Source organism: Convolutriloba macropyga, chromosome 6 (assembly GCF_964194025.1).
Source record: "Convolutriloba macropyga chromosome 6, txConMacr16.3, whole genome shotgun sequence".
Taxonomy (NCBI): domain Eukaryota; kingdom Metazoa; phylum Xenacoelomorpha; order Acoela; family Convolutidae; genus Convolutriloba; species Convolutriloba macropyga.
The window spans coordinates 804,602-828,932 of NC_134473.1; the positions used below are offsets into that span (position 1 = coordinate 804,602).

The 24,331-nt window shown below is 36.7% G+C and overlaps 1 protein-coding gene across 1 annotated transcript in view; it reads left to right on the forward strand.

The window, feature by feature from the left end:
- The window catches only part of LOC142341423 (uncharacterized), a 53,619-nt gene that overhangs the window by 11,544 nt on the left and 17,744 nt on the right, over positions 1-24,331 (forward strand). Inside the window, exons 4-12 of the mRNA XM_075392354.1 lie at positions 4,101-4,298; positions 4,762-4,942; positions 5,670-5,917; positions 12,239-12,348; positions 13,031-13,198; positions 16,294-16,393; positions 16,858-17,049; positions 19,258-19,390; positions 23,647-23,912. Of these exons, the coding sequence (XP_075248469.1) occupies positions 4,101-4,298; positions 4,762-4,942; positions 5,670-5,917; positions 12,239-12,348; positions 13,031-13,198; positions 16,294-16,393; positions 16,858-17,049; positions 19,258-19,390; positions 23,647-23,912 (1,596 nt within the window). The remainder of the gene's footprint in view (positions 1-4,100; positions 4,299-4,761; positions 4,943-5,669; positions 5,918-12,238; positions 12,349-13,030; positions 13,199-16,293; positions 16,394-16,857; positions 17,050-19,257; positions 19,391-23,646; positions 23,913-24,331) is intronic.

Consider the following 24,331-nt stretch of genomic DNA (forward strand, 5'->3'; position numbering starts at 1 on the left):
TGTTAGTGGCAGCTTGCATTTTTCCCACATGTAATTGACTGAATGCCATTCAACAATTACGCATTCTGATTTCGTACTTTTTGGACTACAAAGAGATTTGAAAAAGAAATCAGATACTTTTATTTGACATTTTTTTAAATTTTAATCACCTTTTATGCCATTAGTGATGTTTTTTCTATTACTTGTCTTAATCGTTAAGACAACATTAAATTTGCATTTTTATGAGCTGTTCCACGTATTCAGCTAGCTATTATTGAGTTCCAATTACATATAATTTAGTTTGTTTTTGGGAGCGGTCTTTTTTGAAATAACACATCATACTCATAATTTTGTGGCGAATAGTAGGTCAAATTTGAGGGGCACATGTAGGAGAACGGATAACAACACTGAGGCAGCACAGATAACAACAAAATAGTCTTCAGGGCTCAAACGGCTGTTTTAGAGTTAAATCAGATTTTGGCGAGTCTTTGATGACTTTGATTGCTGCTTTTAGATTTATCATATTTTATAATCAGATTTCTTCACGACTGGTATTTAAAAAGTATCTAATTTTTAGTGCTTTGTTTCAACTGTGTGAATACGTTTTTATTATAATAATTTTTTTAAAAATAATTCTTTTGAAAAAATTCTCGATTTTATTTCATTCTAATTTTGCTATTCAAAGTCCTTTTTGGCGGCTTGCCTGATTATTATTAATGGTAACAATTCCTATTGAAAAGATGCAGTCTTGTGCATTCAGATTAATTTGTACTCATTAGTTTTCTAAAACAGTTTTGTCAAAACGGTACTTTTTAGTTTTTGTTTTTACTTTTAATGACAGCTTTTGTGAGATCTAAATTGAAGCAATTTAAATTATTTCAGACTTCACTTAATCCGTCTCTCTATGCTTTTAAGCATTTTAAGGTTGTTTCCTCAAGACATTAATTTTAGAACTTTATTTTAAAAAGTTGATTTTATAATTTACTATAGTCAAACGTTTCGTTTTTCCGATTTAAAACAATTAAGGCGTCTGAAAGGCTTTGAAGTAAAGTATGTTGTCTTCCCTTTGACCCTTTCTGTACGTAGCTTCAGGTTCTATCGAAGCTAACGTTTTTTTATTTCGAATTTTTAGATTTGATGCTCATATAATAGTATTCGTTCTCGGAGTGTCAAAACCAAAACTACTGTATGAAACTATAACTCTTTTGACATGCCTCAAGGAGATGCCACATTTGTATGTGCTGCCAAAACTTTCTTACTGAAGCAGTGTTGTCACATAAAAAAACATCTCATAAGATGTGAGGAAGAAAGCCGAGATATTTTTCATTTGAATCCCATGTTTTTACTGCTGCTTTGTCAAAATTTAGTCTAATGTGCGTTTTCTATGCTTTATGTTTGTTTCTTTCTGTTTTCTTTAAAGCTATCAAAGTTAGCCTGCTTTTGTGTGAAACCGATTGAGACGCCACTTCTGAACCCAAATCAATATTGCTGTTTTTTGCCGATCTTCAGCTCTCCCAATATTTTTTGTCATGTGGTGTGGGTGTGTCATAAATAATTTGGTGTGGGTACGTAATAAGGGTTCCTAGCTCAATCTATGTAGTAACCCGAACCAAAGCTTTCAAGTCGTATATTTTACCTTTGTTTCTCAGTTTTGTGACCCCATTTGCTTTATCGTTAACAGTGCACGCACGTCAGTTGCGAAATTAATCGCTTAGTCAGACTGCATTTTCTTTGTTGTTTTTCTTTGCTTGAATTGTGCTTCAGGACTTGTCCTGCTATGTTTACCATTTTCTCAAATGAATTGATTCGTTTAACCTGCCTTTGCGGCTTGATTTTACCACTGCCTAACTTCATTTTGTTTTCTACTTGCTGTTTATCTCCTTCGTTTTACCGAAACACCGTTTATGGGATGTTGCAAGAAATTACTTAAGAGAAGTGGAGAAAATCTTGTCCCGTTGATAGTGTCAGCCACATACTCGATGTTATTATGCAATTATTACAAAAAAAAATTTCATTTTCAAGTGTTTTGCAATTCTCAATGAGAGTGTAAAGGCTGCAATAAGCTTGTAAAGAGAAGGGTTCCACTGAAAACACTTGACCACTGTTTCTGCAATGATTTCTGGGTTCGTTTCCGGTTATATAGATAAAACTTGAAAACGTTTTGTTTTAATAAAAAATATTAACTTCGACAGACATATTACTGTGTTTGAGTAGAACGTTCTTGATTAGAGAATTGGAGTTCGAAAAACAGTTAACTCGGAATCAAAAGCCATCAGTTTGACCTTAGAATTGTTGCAAAAATCTGTAATGTAACAAAGATTTATAGAAAGACTGATCAGGCTCAATCGAAATCGTCACTAATTCAAACAAACTCAAACTCAAAGGGTTCGTATTTACTTACAACACAATTTTGGAAAACTGTTTTGATTATATTTATCTTAATATAAGTGCAACTAAAATTAAAGGTCTTAATTGAAGGTTACTAATGTTTTTTTTTGTTCTGCTGCAATCTCATACTTTCCCTGTTGTTTCTCTTTCAAATTTCAACTAAATAACTTGAATTTTTTTTGTAGCAGCTTGATGAAAACATGTTTGGTGCCTAGAAAAAGGTTTCTGAAATTTCGTTTTCGATGTTTTGATATGTTATGCTTTCGAAAGCGAATGTGAGAACATTCTGTGCCACGCACAGAGCAAGCGAGCCTTCTTGTTTTTCATTCATAGGTTAATTTTTCTGTGAGATTTTTCATAATCTTTGTTATGAAAGCAACTCATTGTAAAGAATTGAAACTCAAATTTGCTAATTCTCATGGCAATTTTTTTTCTGATTGGTACTTCCTGAAAATTTCAATTTTTCGTGGAGTTCAAAATTACTGTTTTCATTTTTCCTTACGCTATTTTCAGCATTTTTGTCACTCTTAGTACTGCCATTTCTCTTTTTGTTAATGAAGTGATCTGCTTCTTTGATAATTGCTTTTTATATATCTAATTTTTAGGAAACACATTTTTCTTTTTAATTTGTTGCTTTTAAAGTTGTTGACATGCTGAAACCTAATCCCTTTCAGGAGAGTGATTAGGGTTTTTTATATATTGCTCGAACAAATTGTGGACACTAACCAGACGACGGATTTTTTTTTGTGTTAAGTTATTCTAATTGTATTGATGTTAAAGGATTTGCTTGACAATTTTGTACTCAAATAGTGAGGCAATTGTAATTTTAGTCAACCTTGTGTTAAATGCGTGTTGGAGAAAACTAATTTTATCCTTTTTCTGTTGCGCTCTTAACCGAAATGGGTCCATGAGACTCAATCGCGGCTATTTTTCGACCATTTACCGGTCATGTTTTTAAACTGGTGTAAAACTTTTTTTAGTTAGGTGTTCTTGTAATTTTAAGACGTCATATTTTTTACTTGACTCTGGTTTAAAATAAGGTTAAGATATTAACAGCAAATTGTGGCTCCATGTTCAGGTAAAAAGTCAGCTAAATAATTTTATACCTTGATATCAGTTTTAAATTGCTCTTCAACGAAGTGTCAACGTGTCTTTTTGTTTTATGCAATATTTTTGTTTGACGGTTTTATCTAACTGGTATAAACTGGTAAAGCCATAGGAGCGTCTCTGAGCTGCTATTTTAAACTTCTGGGCTAGTTCATAATTAGAAGCTACCAATTTTTTGGAATTCTTCTGAATTGGTTTATTTTGTCGAGTTTTTAATATTAAGAACTGTCGAATGGGTTTCTCGTTAAAGATATGGAAAACTATTTGATGTATGAATCATGAATGCAAGAATCATTTTTCAATATCATTTGATCGAAAGGTTACTACGATCCAGGTACTGTAAATGCTTTGATAAGGTGTGCTATGTTTCGTAAGACAAAGGAAACCTCAATTTCGAGAGCTCATTTGAGATATAATTAGCGAATTCTTGCTGGAACCCTTGTTTGTATAACTGATACGTCCACACTGTTATGTTCGTCAGGTGCCAGAGTTCGTTCATGTGCTCAGAAATTTATATCTTGCTTGAATAATTACGTCATTACATTCAGATATAGAAATGTCCCTTAAAGCAGCTTCAAATATTATGAATTGAGGTTATATTATATTTAAATACAATGTGTTACCAGGTATTGAGTCCGCGCAGAAGTGATGAGCAGATTGCAAATTCCACCTTGACTGCTCTGAATTCCACCTCAACTTCCACCGCAGCTAGTTCTGCATCTCAGTCTACAAATTTTACAGTTGCTAATTCGTCTTCCATTTGTTCGCCATCTACTTCTGCTCTCAATTCTTCTTCGAGTTCAAGTCCTAGCAGTTCGCAACAGGTGAGAACTACCGCCGATGCTTCATCAATTAGATATCGAGTATCTTGTAACATATCCGCCGATTGACTAATTCCTGCACGTTTGTCAGTGCCTCTGATTAGCTCAGACAGATCGTACAAAAGTGTTACGTAGAGAGCTTCTGAACTATTTGGTTTGAAGTATTGAGGCGTATCTTAACAAGGTTTTTGTGAACTCGGATTCATTGACATCAACTGAAGTGCAAATTTATCAGGGGCTCTCGAACAAAGTTTGAAGCAATCATTGTAAGCTATGAACGTTCGAGAGCAATTGGTCAGACCTTAATCGGTTTATGTTTCAAAGTGTAAATCGAAAATGGTTAGCACCAAGAAAATTGATGCTCGCATTTCTTGCAAAGAACTGCTGAGATCTCAAATTATTATGGCATAATTTTGTGCTGACCGTTTACTCAGAAACAATCATTTAAATGCTCTGATCATTGCAGGTAGTGAACAAAGCCTCTTCAAATGTGACCATAGCAGAACAGACTCTGAGCAGTCCAAGTGTGACAATAGGTGGTAGTGCATCATCGCCAACTGTTCCTCTCTTCGACAACAGTTCTGTATTCTCGGCACCAACTGCTCCAGGAGAGCCGAATGCAAACTTATCGCTTCCTGCCAACAGTTGTAAGGAACTCTTCTCATTTCTTCTCGTTGCAAACACAGTGTAATTTTTCAACAAGGAGTTGGTCCATGTTAACTAGCGGGTACGGTGGAATCCACAGATGAACAAAAAATAGCATTTGATCATTAGTAGCTAAAAAATTTTCAAAAATATCAAAAAATGTTTTAAAAATTAAAACTGGTAGCTTGTCATTTTAATGAGATTCCGCGCCATGAGAGAAGAACGTCATGCTCCTACTTCTTTGAACATTTATCTAAAAAATCCAGAAAATTTTATAAGAATTTTCTTTGATCAAATCTCTGAACTTTCCATTAGTTTCAAGTGCGGAGTTGTTTTAAATCGAAGTATTAAGCAATTTTCTTTCGGAATGTAAAAATTTCTGCTCCACGACTGGCAATCAAGTCCAGACCTCCTAATCCTGAGAAACTTTTTGGAAAATTGTTTACTCAAATTGTAATATATAAATTCTTACTTCTCGAAAAAGCGCAACAGAACTGAAAAAGAAATTAATTGATCTTAATGTGGTAGATCTTTTTTGTAGGTATTTAGCCATGCTACAGTCTTTCGTTTTTGGAATTGCTTACAAGTTTGCAACTTAAAATTCAATTTCTCAACATTTCATAAAGGGTAAGAAACCGGGGACCTTTTTAATGTCTTTCAAAAAAATTGGTACACGAAACCGTCGTAAGTTGAGTTGGAACATTATCCGTCATTAAGTTGTTGCTTTAGCTTCCACAACAGTGCCTCCCTCTCCTCCTCAACTGCAGCAACAGTTGTCAACCTCATCCACTGTCTCCTCTTCAGAGACTGGCCTCTCCTCTTCCAATGCTAACAACTCCATTCCCCAGTTCTACTTCCCTCGTGGTGTGCCCCAGAGCAACGTGGCAATCCAACTGGTCGCGTCTCAGTTGAGGGACGCCTTCGAGAAGCTGCCAAACAGAAAAGCTAACAGAACTAACATCCAGAGTATTATGCGAGTGAGTTTCTTCTATTCATTATGTTCTCACCAAGCAATCATAATTCGGGTTATAATTTTTTTTCATCGGTGTTGCAAAAATTTTTCAAAAATTTCTTGAACGTTTTGTTGGTTAAAAATAAGAACAATTGTGATTGTTACAGAAGTGTCTGAGTGTTTTATCGAGGTGTGATCTACAAGAATGAGAATTGTTAAACAACTTGGTTAAAAGATAATAGTTTTCAGTCATCTTTAAATCAGTTAATAGAATAGCCCAACATCAGTTCGTCTACGATCCATTAAATTGAGACATCAACGCAAGAGCTTAGCTTCTTTAAATGCCTACTATTTAGAATTTTGCAATTGTTGAGCTTATAATATATCTCAAATAATACAATTATATTATGACTATCAATTCCATTTTTTTCCAAAATCCTTCCATTCAGAAATTTAAAGTGTTAGATTTGCCTAATAACCTGCAACGAATCCTGCTGCTAAATAATCTGTATACCTATTTCTGATGACGAAAGGTGTCACGCAAGCCTACTATTTGTTGTCTGGCTTAGGTGTGCGAAGGTCTATGGGTCAAGTTTAAACAGCTTACATTAGTTGTATTTCCTCCGTTTCGCTAAGTGTTATCAAAGTAAAACATGCTCACTTCACGTTAGACGCTTCTCTGAAAACTTCGCTTGTCTACGATTTCGTGGACTCCGAACTTTCTAATCAAATATCTCGTGATCACGTCATAAAGAGATGAAAAGACAGATTACTTCGCTTGAATATCGAAAAATTTCATAATAAAACCTGAAGTTTACAAAAAAAATCCACAAAGTTAAAGCTAAACGTGGAACATTTTAAATCATATGAAACTAAATCTTTGTTGGATTGATATTAGAAATACAGACCAAACCAAATATTTTTTTTTGACAAAATAGGTTGTCATCCATTTTTCGGTTTTTTTTTGAACTATGATCCCAACGTCGGTCAAACGGCAGCTATTTTCCTGAATATACCGGATATGTTCAATTTTTTTTCAATATTTATCTAATAAATTTTTCGTAATACTGAATGAATAGAATGAATGATTCCGATCAATTATACTATTCAAGAGTTTTTCCTCAAGTTCCAATCTTGGCTTTCTAGAATGCTTTGAAAAATTTCCGATTTAGGAAGAAAAAGTCGTCAGCGCATAATTATTACGCCTTTAATATCAAAACCAGTAATTTGGCGGTATTAGTAGCCTGCATTTGTTGGGTGTTAAAGTTCTCAGTTGTCTCCATGTACCCTGCAACGAGGTTGAATTTTTCCTGCTTTTGTCATTGTCCTTGTTAATAGCCGCCCTCATCGTAGCTGGCTATTATAGCAAGCCTTCTTTTACCACTCGAGGAGTGATGTTGATTAATTGCTCTTGAAAGTAGTTGAAAGCAATTTTTGTACAGTTGTCTGTCTCGTTTAGAAAATTTTTGCTTGACCGTTTTCTTTTAGAAGGTTCTTTTGATTGCACTTCTCGAGTTATTTTTTTCAAGGTTAAATTCTGATTTTTTATTGATTGAAGTTGCTCATATTCATAAATTAAGTCTGTTGCTAAATTAAAAGCAGTTGTGAGCGAATACTGGACATGGCCCTTGTATTTAAGTGGTTGAGGTAACCGATTACTATCCGGTTAATCGGGGGTTCGTATACCAGCCTTGTTGGAAGCTTTTGCACCCATAGACATCTCTCTAGCCTATACCCCCTCAAAATACATCGCCCGAGGAATTCGTTCGACGTTAATCAATTTAGGTTCTAGTTTTTAATTGATTGAGACGTTCTAAAACAGCATGTAACAGCCATTTCCGCACGTGTCAGTTCTATGGTTTCTTTTCATTACTGAGTAAAATTTAAGAAGGGAAAAAGTTAATGTTGGTTCTGTTCATATGGAGTTTCGATGACAGCAAGAAATTTATGTTTGAAAGATTTTGCGCTGAGTGGGCAATTTTTATCGCCTGTGGCTTTTTCAAGACAGTGTTCTTAGTTTTAACTCATTGTACGTATGAAATCATCATTAACCATCTGAAGCAAAAATGTGGAAATTTAGTTTCAATTTTCAGATGTTCAATTTCGACGCCGCTTTAAATCAGTTTCTGCTATCGCCGTTTGTTTTTGGTGAGCGTTTTTTTGCTTGAAGTTATATACAATGGTTTTTGTCAGCTTTTCAGTTGATCGATGTTGTTTGGCCGAAGAAAGTTTTCAACAATTAATTCAAATTCGAGCCTATTTTGTCGTTTTTGATGTTTTTGGTGGCCAGGTTTTAACTTGAGTGCTATTCTATTGGTGTTTTTTTTCACGAGTGACACTTCAGGACAGGGTAGTTTTACTGAAATAAATGATTTAATTTATAGTTTTTTAGCGAGCTTTTTGTTTGATTTTTCAATTGCCCTTTAGTGTGTCTCTGTCAGCTATTTTGAGCGATCAAAAAGAACAAGTGATGAAAATTTTTCTCAGTATATTAGTGGGGAATTTCTTTTAATAGCCGCACAGCGATAGCTGGGGCTATTATTGGCCTTCTCTTGGTTTTTTTTATTTCGTCGTCATGATTTTTGTTACGACCATATGACGTCACAGCCACTTTTTGTTCATTCGTTCATGCAATTTCAACTGAATTGCATGTGTGACGTCATTTTTTCGCTCTTAGTTGAGCGAGGTTTTTTGTTCATGCGCGTGATTAAATTTTTGGTCACACTTGACTTTACCTCACTCTCAAAAATGACTTCCTCACATTGAAATTGACTTTTATTTACTTTAATTCAAAGAGATAAGGTCAAATGGGTGTGTGTCACTCTAAATGAAGGTTATTTGAGATCAGCTAATAGAGGCAGCAATAAGTTATAAAGATTTTTAATCAAAATATAACAGATCAGCCTTCAATGAAAAGACGAATTTTTTTGGTCTGTCTTTTTTTTCACTGTTTTTCTTAGACTGCCGATCTACGAATCTATTGCGGCTATTTTCTGGCAATCTGCCAGCTATGTTTTTTTACTTGCTCTCAAACGCAGTTTATAGCAGTTACATTAGTCCTGTGGTCTTATGTGATTTTTCGCTGGACCGATTTTTTGTCTGACCCTCTTGGTTTCGACCCCCCCATCCTTTTTGCCCCCGCCGTCCACATCAATCCCTCCACTCACTTCTACTTCACCCCCCATACTCACTTCTCCTCTACAACCCCATCTCTACAGCGTACGCGTTCCACTCGTAGCCCAGATTGCTCGATCCATCCCCCAGGGTTGAGCGAGTTTTAGCTTAATGGATTTCAAATTCTTCCACTAGGGTATTTACGCGCAATGTAGTGAATACGGTCAAAGTCAAAAGAGCCAAATCAAAAGAAATGGGTAAACATATAAAGCCCGTTCATTAAGTCGTAGTGCATTAGGTTATCAAAGTTCATTGAGGAGATTGCTAGCTTGCGTTGGTATTCAGCTTAATAGAGTTGAGTCAAGAACCTGAGTTAAGAGTAACTTTACAATCTAACCGAATATGCAGAATTGACACACCCAATAAGAACTTTGACACTTAGAAAAATTATGTCAATTTCTCTCTCTTAATTTTCCTCTTCTGTTTCAATCCCAATGTGCGTCAAGCGGGTCAATGGTGGCTATTTTCCGGCTATGTTTGACAGATTTACCTTTTTCATTTTTTTCCTTCTCCCATTGTTTTGAAATGATTAGTTTTTTTAAGTAGGAGGTCATTTTATTTAGTGAGTAGTTAGGCGAGGTAGTTGAATGAGGGGTGATTATGTACTTTGAGTCGGTTCCAAAGTCAAACATAAATTTGTTTCTCTTTGCCTTGGTTCACAGCTTGTTCAAATGGGAAATGTTTTTGACTTGTTTAGGCTAGTTTCACTCTTGGCTCGTTCTCCTAGGATCAACAGCGTCAGTATCGAAAACGATATCAAAGGTAGAAACAGCATAACTGATAATGCCCAATTTTAGATGCCCGATACTTAAACTTTGTTCTTATAAGTCCTCGTTGCCATCTCTAATGATTATTGGTATTGATACTGGCCCCTGTATCCTCTAACTGCGAAATGAAATCAAGTTAGTTCGCATTTAAAAGGTTTTTGTACAACAATCATTTTTTTCTTGTTCTTTCTATCGCAATCGGGGTTATGGAAATGAGTGGCGTCTTTTCCGGCTATATGACATTTATGTTTGTTTTTTTTTATCTTTTCAACAATTGCCCCCCTTTTGGTACCTAGTAGAGAATCGCCCCACCTTCTGTGCTATACTTTACCACAATATTAGTTGGCCTACAGTTTAGATAGCCGAAAAATGGTTTCAGCGCAATTGCGGACCGCTGTTCACGGCCATGCCTCTCACGCACTGTAGGATGTAATCCGGAAATCGCGGGTCGGTTATCGCGGCGAAGCCGCGAAGCGCGCCCACCGACCCGCCAGTCGGAATTCTTTTCGCTTTGTATTCCAATTCGGCTAATTGCCCTAGCATGGCGCATTTTATTCTATCCAGTTTAACACAGTATGAGCATACACGGATACTTATTACTCGTCTCTGATTGGTTAATAAATCACTGGCTTGAATTCTATTCAAGAATAGCCCCCCTTTTGCAAAAGGGGGGGCAATTGTTGAAAAGATCCAATTGCCCTCCCTTTGCAAAAGGGGGGCAATTGTTGAAAAAATACTCACTTCTCCTCTACAACCCCATCTCTACAGCGTACGCGTTCCACTCGTAGCCCAGATTGCTCGATCCATCCCCCAGGGTTGAGCGAGTTTTAGCTTAATGGATTTCAAATTCTTCCACTAGGGTATTTACGCGCAATGTAGTGAATACGGTCAAAGTCAAAAGAGCCAAATCAAAAGAAACGGGTAAACATATAAAGCCCGTTCATTAAGTCGTAGTGCATTAGGTTATCAAAGTTCATTGAGGAGATTGCTAGCTTGCGTTGGTATTCAGCTTAATAGAGTTGAGTCAAGAACCTGAGTTAAGAGTAACTTTACAATCTAACCGAATATGCAGAATTGACACACCCAATAAGAACTTTGACACTTAGAAAAATTATGTCAATTTCTCTCTCTTAATTTTCCTCTTCTGTTTCAATCCCAATGTGCGTCAAGCGGGTCAATGGTGGCTATTTTCCGGCTATGTTTGACAGATTTACCTTTTTCATTTTTTTCCTTCTCCCATTGTTTTGAAATGATTAGTTTTTTTAAGTAGGAGGTCATTTTATTTAGTGAGTAGTTAGGCGAGGTAGTTGACTGAGGGGTGATTATGTACTTTGAGTCGGTTCCAAAGTCAAACATAAATTTGTTTCTCTTTGCCTTAGTTCACAGCTTGTTCAAATGGGAAATGTTTTTGACTTGTTTAGGCTAGTTTCACTCTTGGCTCGTTCTCCTAGGATCAACAGCGTCAGTATCGAAAACGATATCAAAGGTAGAAACAGCATAACTGATAATGCCCAATTTTAGATGCCCGATACTTAAACTTTGTTCTTATAAGTCCTCGTTGCCATCTCTAATGATTATTGGTATTGATACTGGCCCCTGTATCCTCTAACTGCGAAATGAAATCAAGTTAGTTCGCATTTAAAAGGTTTTTGTACAACAATCATTTTTTTCTTGTTCTTTCTATCGCAATCGGGGTTATGGAAATGAGTGGCGTCTTTTTTCCGGCTATATGACATTTATGTTTGTTTTTTTTTATCTTTTCAACAATTGCCCCCCTTTTGGTACCTAGTAGAGAATCGCCCCACCTTCTGTGCTATACTTTACCACAATATTAGTTGGCCTACAGTTTAGATAGCCGAAAAATGGTTTCAGCGCAATTGCGGACCGCTGTTCACGGCCATGCCTCTCACGCACTGTAGGATGTAATCCGGAAATCGCGGGTCGGTTATCGCGGCGAAGCGCTCCCACCGACCCGCCAGTCGGAAATTCTTTTCGCTTTGTATTCCAATTCGGCTAATTGCCCTAGCATGGCGCATTTTATTCTATCCAGTTTAACACAGTATGAGCATACACGGATACTTATTACTCGTCTCTGATTGGTTAATAAATCACTGGCTTGAATTCTATTCAAGAATAGCCCCCCTTTTGCAAAAGGGGGGGGCAATTGTTGAAAAGATCCGTTTTTTTTTGCGTCCAGTTTGCAAATTGTAGGCAATTAAATCGAAATAAAACATTTTGTTGCTGAACTGATTGCTTCTAACCGAACAGCTGACTGAAAGCTTTCCGATTTGAATTGGCCCTAAGGTATACAATGGATCGGATTTTGACCTGGTTGCCAATTGACTAATAATTATTTTTTTCCAGTGTGAGTCAATGAGAAGTGATATTAAATGTGCTGTATTTAGGTAATTGGTCTTCCATTGTACACCAGGATACCTCTCTTGACTAAATGCAAAGTCAGTGACCCTCAGAATGGAATGGTATCCGCAGACACATTCATATCCGCGTGGAAGAGGTAACACAACACTCGCTCTTGTCTAGTAATGCTATTCCAAACTATTAAACGCAAGATTAGTAAAGAGAAGTTACGATCAAATGCGAAGCAAATAGGAAATGTATGGGGTTTGGTTACGTTTTGTTTGAAACATAGTGCAAAATTACCGGTTTTTTTTTTCAAACTTTTTGCGATCACATAGAAATGAATTGAAATAATTCTACTCCGATATTCATACTTTTGTCTTACCCTTCCGTAGGCAAGACCCTGATTGCTATAAAAAAAACAAATCTTGTGTTCGGTCAAATCATTTAAAATGAATTGCGCGATACTGATAGCTATTTTTCATGACGTCTATCAACATTCCAAGTTCAACTCAATAATTTCAACGATTTAGCGAATCAAATCTCGAAGCCTCCATGTTGTCACTGGACTCCATGTCCTGTAATTGATTTTTTCAATACGCAAATATTGGATTGGTAATTTTTAATGATTGGGCGAGACAAATTTATTTGCTGTAGAATTAAAAATGTCCCCATTTATTGGGTGACAGGGCATATAGATGATAAATTTGAAACGAACAGAATTAAATGTGTAAATTAAGCTGGGAGTGCTGTTCTAAAACAGATGTAGCCCACCACGTAAAATTGTCATTTGATCGTTTAATGTTGTCAATTAGAGTAATGGGCAAGTATATTTGCAGTGTAATCTCTGACGCACACGACGTGGAGTCTCGATTTGTGAAGGTGGTCAGCAGAAGTGGCAACTGTGACTATCTGCTACCAGGTGACTTTGAATCAATGCTGCAGGATGTAGTGGACACTCATAAGGGACTCCTCTTCTTGCAAGAGGCCAAAGAATTTCACTCCAGGTCAATACTCATTGTTGAGATGTGTCTGGCTTCTGTTGCGCTCTCTCTCTCTCTCTCTCTCTCTGATGAGGGACCGACATTGAAACCATGAGCTATTAACCGAATAGAAAATATATGTTCACGTGGGACTTATTTCAACATCAGCAGGGCCTGTTTTTGAAAGGGTAATGTGAAAAACAACAAAAAGAACCACAAACATTGACCATTATCAAAAACTAATATTTTTTAAATGAAAAATTGGTGTCAAAGTCATAATAGCATCGGTTAGCATCATGAAAGAATAAAACCTCAAAATCAGCAAAGGTTTTTTTCACTCGAAAAAGCATGGGACCTGTCATTAATGAAACTAAAGCTACAAATTGACAGAAATAAGTTTGAAAAAGTGATAAGATATAAAAAATGAACGGATATTTTTAGGAACAAACAATCAAATTCGTAAGAGCCATTGGTCAGCAACTGAAAACTCTAGATAGTTTCACTAACACCTCCTTGATGGCCAATTGGATTCTTGATTAATGAGATTTAGTCATAGGACCCCAAAAAGATCAACAGATGCAGGCAGAACTCACGAATTTAGTGAAAATTTACTGAATTAACGGTTCTTCACTCTAAAAACTATTTTTTTAAAATTGGAAACATGAAATGTGTTCATGAAAAATGAAAAAAGAAATTTGGACGCAGATGCGATCTCTTATTAATCTAACATCTATATGAAAACAGACGTGTCTGTAACTGAAATGTCTGTAACTGACGTGTCTGTAATTGGCACAAGGAATAAGTGCAAAAAGATTTTCAAAAACCCCGCCCCAATTAAATCGCATTCTTCTGGATTTTAAAAGTCTAAACCAGCGTAATTGGTTGCAATTTTTATGAAAGAAAAGCTGACTTTTCAAAAAATGTAACCAAAACAGTAAAATCGAACAGTTCAAAAACCCTCCGCTTTCTTCAATTGCAAAACGAAAAAAGTTTTGCTAACAATTGTAACATATTAATAGCCGCACAGCGGCAGCTGGGGCTATTATTGGCCTTCTCTTTGTCGTCAAGATTTTTTACGACCATATGACGTCAGAACCACTTCAAATCTGCTGTTTGTTCATTCGTTCATGCAATTTCAACTGAAGTGCGTGCGTGACACGTCATTTTTCGCTCTTAGTGGAGCGAGTTTTTTTGTTCATCCGCGTGATTAAATTTTTGGTCACACGTGACTTACTCTCAAAAATGACTTCCTCACTTTGAAATTGACTTTTATTTTCTTTAATTCAAAGAGATAAGGTCAAGTGAATGTGTGTCACTCTAAATGAAGGTTATTTGAGAGCAGCTAATAGAGGCAGCAATAACATACATATTCGTAATCAAAATACAACATCTCAGCCTTCAATGAAAAGAGTAATTTTTTGGTCTGTCTTTTTTACTGTTTTTTAAACTGCAGATCTACAAACCTATTGCGGCTATTTTCTGGCAATCTGCCAGCTATTTTTTGAAATTGTTGAAATTTTGAGTAAATATTAGGTAAAATGGTCACAAAAACAACGGAAGGCAGCCAAATGTTCTACAAACTTTAAACCACTATGACTCCTCGGGAAGAACAAAATAAAAAAATAGTTTGAAATTCGACTCTTGATGGCCTTAGTGATACCACTTACAAATCTCTACGATACATATCAATCGACCAAAATTGACTGAACAAAAAACCTTGTTGAGTATACAATACAGTTCAGCCCCGCACGTGGGATCGAAACAATCATGGAAATGCGTCATTGCTACAAGTTGAATTGGACATTTTTTTCTCTGACTTGAATAGACTGTTTCACTGGTGAGCAAAATAGAGTGATATGGTTTTCCTAATGTATTTCCTGACAAGATCCAAAAATTAAACACCTGCTCTTGAGGGCATTATTTATTTTGAAAGAAATGTCACGTGGGACTTCTGGGGATTTGTCTGATGTATGCGGGAAAAAAGTATGTGAAAGCAATCAGATTGGTATTGATTAATCTTAATCAAATTTTAGAGCCATTTACATGATGCTAAATTTTTCTCTGTCTGCAAAAGATATTGTCGCAGATATTGATATATATATATATATACGCATTGACATAAATTTCGATCACGCTATGAGGGTTGGACTATGCAATCTGAATTATGCTCATACATTGAAGGCAGTTTAAACAAATATTTCGAGCGATTTTGTTTAACCGAGTGTAAAACAAAGAAAAGAGAAGAATACAGAGGTACGTAATACGTTGTACAGAATAGGTTGTTTATTTGTTACTCATCCTCAAAGCTATTTCCTACAGAGTTTTGCCAATGGTACTTAGGGAATTTTCCAGTAGGTTACGATTTTCCGGTTAAGGCTACGCTGCTCCACCGCTGAGTTTGCATTGTGCTGCTCATTCTGTATGTACATCGAGTTTCTAATATGAGAAATGGAAGTCGAGAACGATAATTGTTTCCGCGCTGCATTAAAATCTCAAGTGAAAAGTAGCCTATCTTTAGAACAAAAAAACACTGCTTCAGGATTGATGGTGCTAAAACTTTAATTTTCTTCCTAATTGTGTCACCAAAACTCACCAATTTTTGAAATGCTTATCAGATAAAAAAAGACTGTAGTTAGTACTTCAATAAGAAATTTAAGGTGTAGAGGACAATTTGATGTGGTTTGGAAACCCCCCGTTTTGCTGCGCAGATTTTCTCGTCATTTCATCAGCGTCACCTAATATCCTATACTTGAAGCACAAACTTGTATGTTTGAAATTTGGCCCTTTATATAGAAAAATCTGGCATTGTAGAGCCTGGAAATACAGAAGTTTGAAAATTTTAAAACTTGAACGTGCGTGTTTCAATGAATGGTTGATATTTTAGGATTGGGATCTTTTCCGTTTGTGTCCCCCCCAGCTTAATGGGCGCATATTATTTGCACCCCCCAGACGCACGTGGCATATTTTTACATGATGATTTACTATGTAATGGCACGTGCTCTGTAACTGGGGGGCGCATAACGTACTGGGGGGGGGGGCACAAACGGATAAGATCATAGGACTGAATGGTTATTCTTGAAATCGCTACTGACATATTAGGACTGGTTCAATGTTTCCAGGTACATAACGACAGTGATTGCAAGAATATTCTACAATGTGAACAGGTCCTGGTCTGGCAGACTGACGGTACAGGAAATAAGAAACTCAAATCTGCTACAGGTGATTTTTGCTAATTAAAGATAATTCTCACATTGAAATTGAACTTTAAGATTTCATTTTTATTCTCATTAAATATCGACTTCTGAATTTCATTAACCGGCAATAATATGATTTCAAGTTATAATTTGGTAACTTGCCATGAGTAGTATATAATTCTGACTAGAACCTCAACGGAGAGGGGAGACACTTTTTGGAAGCCTGATTTTCTAGGCCCAAGGACAGCGGGATGTTCAGAGTGTTCGAAAAAGCAAGTCTCCCACCCTGTTGTTGTTGGGCCTAGAAAATCAGGCTTCCAAAAAGTGCCCCTGTTGAGATTTTAGTGAGAATTTTATACTACTGCCATGGCTTGTTTTTATAATGTGTAATTTGACATGGAACAGTTGGGAATGGTCATTTGCGTTCAATCCCGGAAGTCGGGAATATTCGTCGCTTGCATTTGAAGATTGTTGTAATGTGTTTTACAGACGTTTGATCAGTTGCAACAGGAGGAAGACATCAACAGGATCCGAGACTTCTTCAGTTATGAGCACTTCTATGTCATCTATTGTAAGTTCTGGGACCTGGACTTGGACAGAGACCTGTTGGTGAGTCACGGAGATCTCTGCAAACACGAGTCACACTCCGTTTCACAGAAAGCCATCGACCGCATATTTCAGGTCAGCACAACACAGTGAATGAAACTTATCAATTATTTGGTATTTTTAACAGCTCTCGAACCAAGTTTGAAGTGTGTCTTTTTTATGCAAAATTTTTGCTTGACCGTTTTGAATTCGAGTGGTTTTTACGCCCTTGACTTTTTGCGTTTTGCATGATCTAAATTTATCTCTCATTCACAAGTGGCAGCAGCTGAAGTTAAGTGGCTCGGTTCACTACTAAAAATGGATTGAAAAGTGCGCCAAAATTGGTGTAATTGTTTTCACTTAATTTTATTAGGTGTTTATAGTGTGACAATTTTGATGCCTCTTGGGAGGTCGAGATGCTCGGTTGGGGGCGTCGACCCGCCTATCTTCGTGTTCTGTCCTTTGGCGATGTTTCGCAAGAAACCTTAGTCGATTACCTTCATTTAATCGTTTCCACGTGCCTTTTTTGTTCCAAAATCTTGTTCTGAAACAATATTTTTATGGTTAACTCTATGACACTTTCGCGGTTAGGGTTTAGCGCCAATGTATGAAGATTATCGATCTCGATAACATTCTCAGGGCCTACCTAATCTGACCTGGCTGGATTGGTGTCGGGAAAACATGTGCTAATTTCATAGCTGAGCGAGTTAAAAGACCTAGAGTGATTTTTACTTCACAAGATCTAGCAGTTTGATCGGGGCAAGTGAACGTCATTGTCACGCGTCCTAAGAGCCACATTCTTCTCGGAGTCCACTCTTCAAGTGCCCAATCACAGCGTACTAAGGGCCACATTCCTCTCGGAGTCCACTCTTCCAGTGCCCAATCCCAGCGTTGTTGACTTCGAGCTTGATTTTGGATTGGTCCATTTCCTTCGGGCGTTCAGAGTAGGAAAGTTTTCTCGGGCCAGCCTCAGGCTGGTATGATATGATGGCTTGACCAATCAGAAAGTATTTGGAGTTAGTGGAACCTCGTCTTCGTTGTCCCTTCAGACGTGCGTCAAAGGGCGCGAATTAACTAAATACTCTGGTTCTGTGACAATGGCTGTGAAGGCGTCCCAAGTCAATCTGTGACAATGGCTATAAAAGCAGAACCCAGATTCTAAAGATAATAAAACGAGCCCAAACGAGTAAAACGCGCCGTTACGAGTTCAAAAGATAGTAAAACAAGCTCAGATAGTAAAACGAGCTCTTCTTTGAAATCTGGGTTCTGCCAAATTGACTTGGGACGTCTGCGCAACCCTTGTTAAAACAGAAAGTTTAGTTAATGCGCATCCTTTGGCGCACTTCAGAGGCTACAAAGAAGAAGATAATCTACTAACAAATCACTTTATTGGTCGAGCCTTCCATAACATACCAGCCTGTGTATTCATCGAGAACACTTCTTTGAAGATAAAAACTTGGGCACAGATCAGACAACGACTGAAAGCAATATGAAAGAGGCTGGTCCGAGAATACCTGCCTACTCTGAATGTCCGAAGAAATTGGACTATTCCAGATTTAAAGCGTGAAGTAAACGATGTCGTTTGGGTACTTGAGGAGTGGACTCCGAGACGAATTTGGCCCTTAGGACTCGTGACAAGGACGCTCACCGGCCCCGACCAAACTGCTAGATCTTGCGAAGTAACGACTGCTCTAGGTTTTTTTTACTCGCGCAGCTGTGAAATAGCTCATATTCTCCCAAAACCAAGCCAGCCAGTTTAGGCTGGGTAGGCACCGAGAATGTTATCGACATAATGGACATTAATAACCATTAATGGTGTCATTTGAAGCCCCCTAGTAAAATCCAGCGGCATTAGTTGTTCGATAGCAATTCCTTTGACCTCAGTCGGTTTTGTTTCTCATGTAAATTCAAAAAAAAATAACCAAGTGGTTAAATATTTACATGCTCTCAAATAATTTTGATTTTGTTGCATTTTTTAAATAGTGCTGTAAGAGATATTCTTTTGTCATTTTGGATCTTAGTCATCTTCTCACCTATTTTTCTTCAGATTGAAATACATAAAGTAGAATTTTGTGAGGTTCGGAGTGGGGCATTTTTTAATTGCTAGTGAGATGACACTCGAATCAATTATGGCTGACTTGACAGCGCTTTTCTAACAGAGAAATGCCTTTTGTTAATGTAGAGACCAAAAATGAAGTTTGATATAATCGGAATTGGACCTCACGTCAACAGCCATTTGAGACTTTTATTGTGCAATTATGAGTCCGTTGATTCTGTAAAAGTTGAGCTTTTGTACTGCTACAGGGAACAGTGTCGAAGGAGCTGACAAGTAGAAGTATGAAGATGAGCTACAATGACTTTGTGTGGTTCCTAATCTCGGAGGAGGACAAACAGAGTCCCACAAGTGTCGAGTACTGGTTCCGAATCATGGATCTAGGTTTGTAAATTTTACCCCCCCCCCCCCCCCCCTCCTCCACGCCAGTCCCAGTCTCAATTTCGAGCTGTACTGGTTCATTATGAATATTTCCATTGTCTGTATTTTTTGCGAAGATTTAACATTTAAGACATAGGCAAAGTAGAGATTACATTATTACCTCTCGTACAACAAACCGCGAGAAAACGAGATGATCTTTATTGAAATGTAAAGATAGATAAATTGTTTGAAGCTGTTGACTTAATCAGTGACTCACAATTTTTTTAAAGGATTCTTCTACATAGACTCATTAAAAAATATAAGAGTATCTCCATAAAGTCTTTTTTAATTTAAATGTTATATTTAAAATGTGTATTGTTTTAACCGAGATTGGGATGTGTAATTTACTGAGCACTAGGGTAAGAGAAAATTCCTACGTTCTCGGATTCGTAGTAGCTCCCAAACGACGTTTGTAGCAATTAAATTAGTTGGTTGGTTTATTTATGCGATTTTGCGTGTGACCGACAAATTTTGTGACTTAGATTTGGGAAACACGACAGCCTTAGTAGTCTCGACGTATGAGAAGCGTATGAAATATAGCGTATATGCCCCCGCCCCATGTGTTCATCCACGCCATCCCCCTATTGAAACCTGCTGTGTAAAAAATGTAAAGGTCAACAAAAGAAGGCTCGCTTCTTCTGTGCGTGGCACAGAATGTTGCCACATTCGCATTTGGAAGTATAAGGTATACCATAATGTATCTGAAATGATACCGCGGAAACATTTATTTTAACACCAAACATTGTTTTTTATCCAGCTGCTAGGAAAAAGGTTTCAGAGGAATCAAAAGCCTGAGAAACCTTCAGTTACGAAAGAATGCTTTGTTGCACTTAACTTATTGATAGATAATGGGCAGATGATGGACAGAAAAATTAAATGTAGCTATAAAAATCACCAAAAGTTTTAGAACTAATATTTGCTGCAAATTTTTTTAGATAATCGAAAGCGCACCCAAAATCATCAAGGAAAAAGTTCAAATCACCTTTATTCATTGAAACCCTTCTCATTTCAAGTTATTCGTAGCAATGAGATCTTTTTCTAGAAGGGCTTAATACTGGAATATGGAACAATGGTTTTTGTTTTAACTGCCATATTTAATTCACATAGTTGGCTTACGTTATCAAACAGTTAAAATTGTCTCCACTTTTCTCAAGTTTTTCTAAGTAGCTTCTCTCAAATCATGTGTTTAGTTAAACAAAGGAAATAAGTAGCATTGAGAACTCAATTTGAATTTAGGTGGCTAGGATTTTTCCGTTTGTGCGCGCCAGCTTAGTGGGTGCTTAGTCTTTGCACCCCCAAAAGTAAGTGCAAAATTGTGCAAAAACTACTGGGGGAAAAAACTTTAACAACGCTGGCAGAAAAAAAACGGCATAAAGATACAAATAAATTAATGTGTGTGAGACATTGAGAAACATAGCAGTACAAGGCCTGAAATACATTTCAAGAAAAAACAATAAAGAAAACGTAATTTTTAATTACCGCAATTTTCATAACTACAGATGTTTTTGTTATCGATAACTACTGATGTTTTTGTTATTGATAAAGCAAAAAATTTATATTTGAAAAAAAAATGCCTAATATAAATACTGAATCAAACCTGTAGTATGAAATAATAAAACGGGTTACGACACAGATAATTGACGCCCTAATGAAGCACACATCACTTTCTAAAAAATTTCTCTGGAAGAAAATTGGGACCTGAATTGCTGGCAAAAAATAACATTTTTATTTTGGATTTTCAAAACAGCTGGCTTCCACTTATTAAAAATCAAGAACGTTTTGAAGTTTTTTAAGAAAGAAATAAGCAATACAAAAGCGCGTATCAGACAAAATTGTGGCAATGCTGCCGAGATAAGTTTGAGATTCAAATAATCAAATAACAATTCCTGAGAGAAATGATAAAAACATTCCTGAGAGATGTTTTCCTAGTGACAACACTGAGATTGTAAATAAGGCATATTTGTTATATAGCTAGAGAATCTAATAAAATTCTCAATTCTTAGAAACTATATTTGAGAGAACCGTAATTTACGCGCAAGAAGTGTCATAACCAAATACAACTACATTATTAGAGAAGAATTGAGAGCGGTCACTTTTTTATGGACCGAAGTACAAATCTTTCATATTGCAGTGAATTAATTTGCTGACTAATTTGGGATCACATTCAAAGCACCGCACGTCAACAAAGACTTTTTCCACCACGATTGTTTTTTTCTCGTACTACAGAAGTAACCATTCGCGCATTAAGCTCTTTTTTTGCTAACTGTTTGGACCCTGAGTGAATAAAATCAACCAGAAAATTTCACATTTATTTGATCTCAAAATCTTTAAAATATATGAAGTTCTTTTAGAAAAAAGTCTGCACCCAAGTACAATATATTTTATGAAATGGGAAAGCAGTAATATATGACTGAATACATGAAGTTGCCCCTGGCTAGTGATAGTGGTTGCTGTTTTATTGAATTAAACTAATCTGAAACCAGGAACTTCAAAAAAGGCCTAATGTGTGACCAATGTTTTGAAAAATTTTTCAAAACGTATTTGAAATATTTTTGTTTATTCAAATCTCGTTGTAGCCCAAAAAAATAATAAAATCAATAATCAGTTATCATTGGTCGCCTTTCAGTCAATGGTGCACGCGGAAAGAGTGCATGCTGTTTCTAAAAAATAACTTATCCTATTTTTTTATGTGTGATATCAAATGAAGTCAATTTTTGCGCATGAACAATTAAACAAAATCAGACAGATATCATATAATTTTACAAGGTATCATATAATTTTATCATATAATTTTACAATATAATATTACAAATTCCCAAAATAAAGGAATATTGGATTAAAAAGTGGGATAAAAGGGTGAAAAAGGTGAGAAAAATTTGAGATATGGTTCAAAAAATTTTAAAAGTGACTAAATGTTGGCTACTCATTTCCCAAAAATTTCTGAAAAAACGCTTATTTTGTGTTTTTCTTGACGGAAGCATTGAGAAATAAGTTAGATATATTTATTGGGGTAGCCTTAGAAGCCGTTAGTTGTCTGAATTGAGTGAATTTTCAGCAAATTTTTGCTTAATTTGATCAAAGATGAGGCTAATTTGCATTACATTTAGCTCAAAGTTTTTGCCAATTTCAGTTTTGTTCTAAAAAGTCAAGTTTCTGAAATTTAAATTTGGAGTGAAGTTCTATATGCAGGGAGCTTTAAATTGATACCACATATGATAGTGTAGGATGCCCTAAGAAACAAAAATTGTCTGAACAAAAAACAAGTGGGGCTGGCATAAAGTTCTCCCTTTTTTTCAAAAACAATTTAAGATGGTGGTTTTGGTGGGTATCCCACCGTTCATGCACCACGTCCGGCTCCCCGAGCTTATCTGATCCCCGCGCTCAATCAGGCCTAAGTTAAAGGTAGTTGTAACAAACAAAGATTTTTTTCAAATTTGTAGCAATTAGGTTAGTCCTGTGGTCTTTTAGGGCGAGTTTTCGCTTGACCGATTTTTTGTCTGACCCATTTGACTATTTGTCCTCAAAAACGTGCTACACAGGTAACGCTCTGAGGGCATTAAGGGCTCTTAGAGCATCTCTTCTTCTTATACTATTAGTATGCGATTCAACTAAAATTTTTGGAGACATCATTTCCTGGCGTGAAGGGAGGTTCTTGGAGTTTAGTTCTTGGTTCCTGGTTTAGGCAATACTTCATTGTAATATCTGAACTAAAATGTTCTTTAGATGATGCTGTACGACCCTTCGGTACAGCCTCTGCCATGCCGCTGTCCAAAAAGCATAATTGAGAGAACTTCTTAACGAACAGAAGCTTCAAAAGGCAGTAGCCTTTTATACACTCGCTTTTTGGAACACGCTGTATACTCGTTTCTGGTCTCGTTATAAATTGGGGCACGTAAAGTTTCATTGTCCTAGTATATTCAGAGTAAAATGCGAGCTGCAAGAGTTTTTTTTAATCGATTTGCTTTTAATTTCTATCCCTCCAATAAAATTTGACCAGGAAAACGCAGCGAGTATTTTTTTATTTAGCGTCCAAATGTCGGATTCAACTAAAGTCCAGCAATATTTAGCCAATTAATTTCAATTGATTTTTCTAATTTTTAATTATTGCTACAGATTTATACCTGGAAAAATCATTAGTCCAATCACGGGAGAAGTGACATTTCTGAAACAGACTGAACTGAAAAGCATGATGGTGAGAACTGTGTGTTGAATTGGTTTAGATGGAGACGGTGTACTATCAATGTACGAACTGCAGTACTTTTGGGACGAGCAGCTGCAGAGAATGGTGCAGCAGGACTTTGCTGACCTTTTGCCCTTCGAAGACATCTTGTGTGAGATGTTGGACCTCGTGAAACCAGCCAACCCTAGCAAGATTACCCTCTCAGATCTGAAAAAGTGCAAATTGACTCACGTATTCCTCAACACCTTTGTAAACTTCAAAAAGTTCCTGGACATCCAGCAGAGACAGAATGTTGGCTTCTATAGGGTGAGTGGTCAAACGAAGCAGTTGGTGAAACATGGTAGAGATGTTTGTTAGTGAATCTGAATAAAGTTACCCTTTCTTCGCATTGTGCTGACGACAACCACTAGTATGAATTAGGGTTTCAGACGGCCAACCTAAGGTTATTGGAGCCTGTGTTTTCACTGCTAAATTTTCATGACTGCTAACACTGTTTTCAAACTGAATTTAGGAAGGAAAAGGAAAAAAGGATTTAGTTGTTAGTAGACATTTATGAAATAGCTATAGGAACCCAACCTGAAAGGATTTTGGAAGTGACTTACACAATAGTCTCCACTGGCAAGAAAGCATCATTTCGTAAGCATCATTAGTTTCAGCTCAGAAGTGGAAGAGTCATCTCATAGTTCGTTTTGTGATCGTTGCGGTACTATTGGGTAATAAACAGT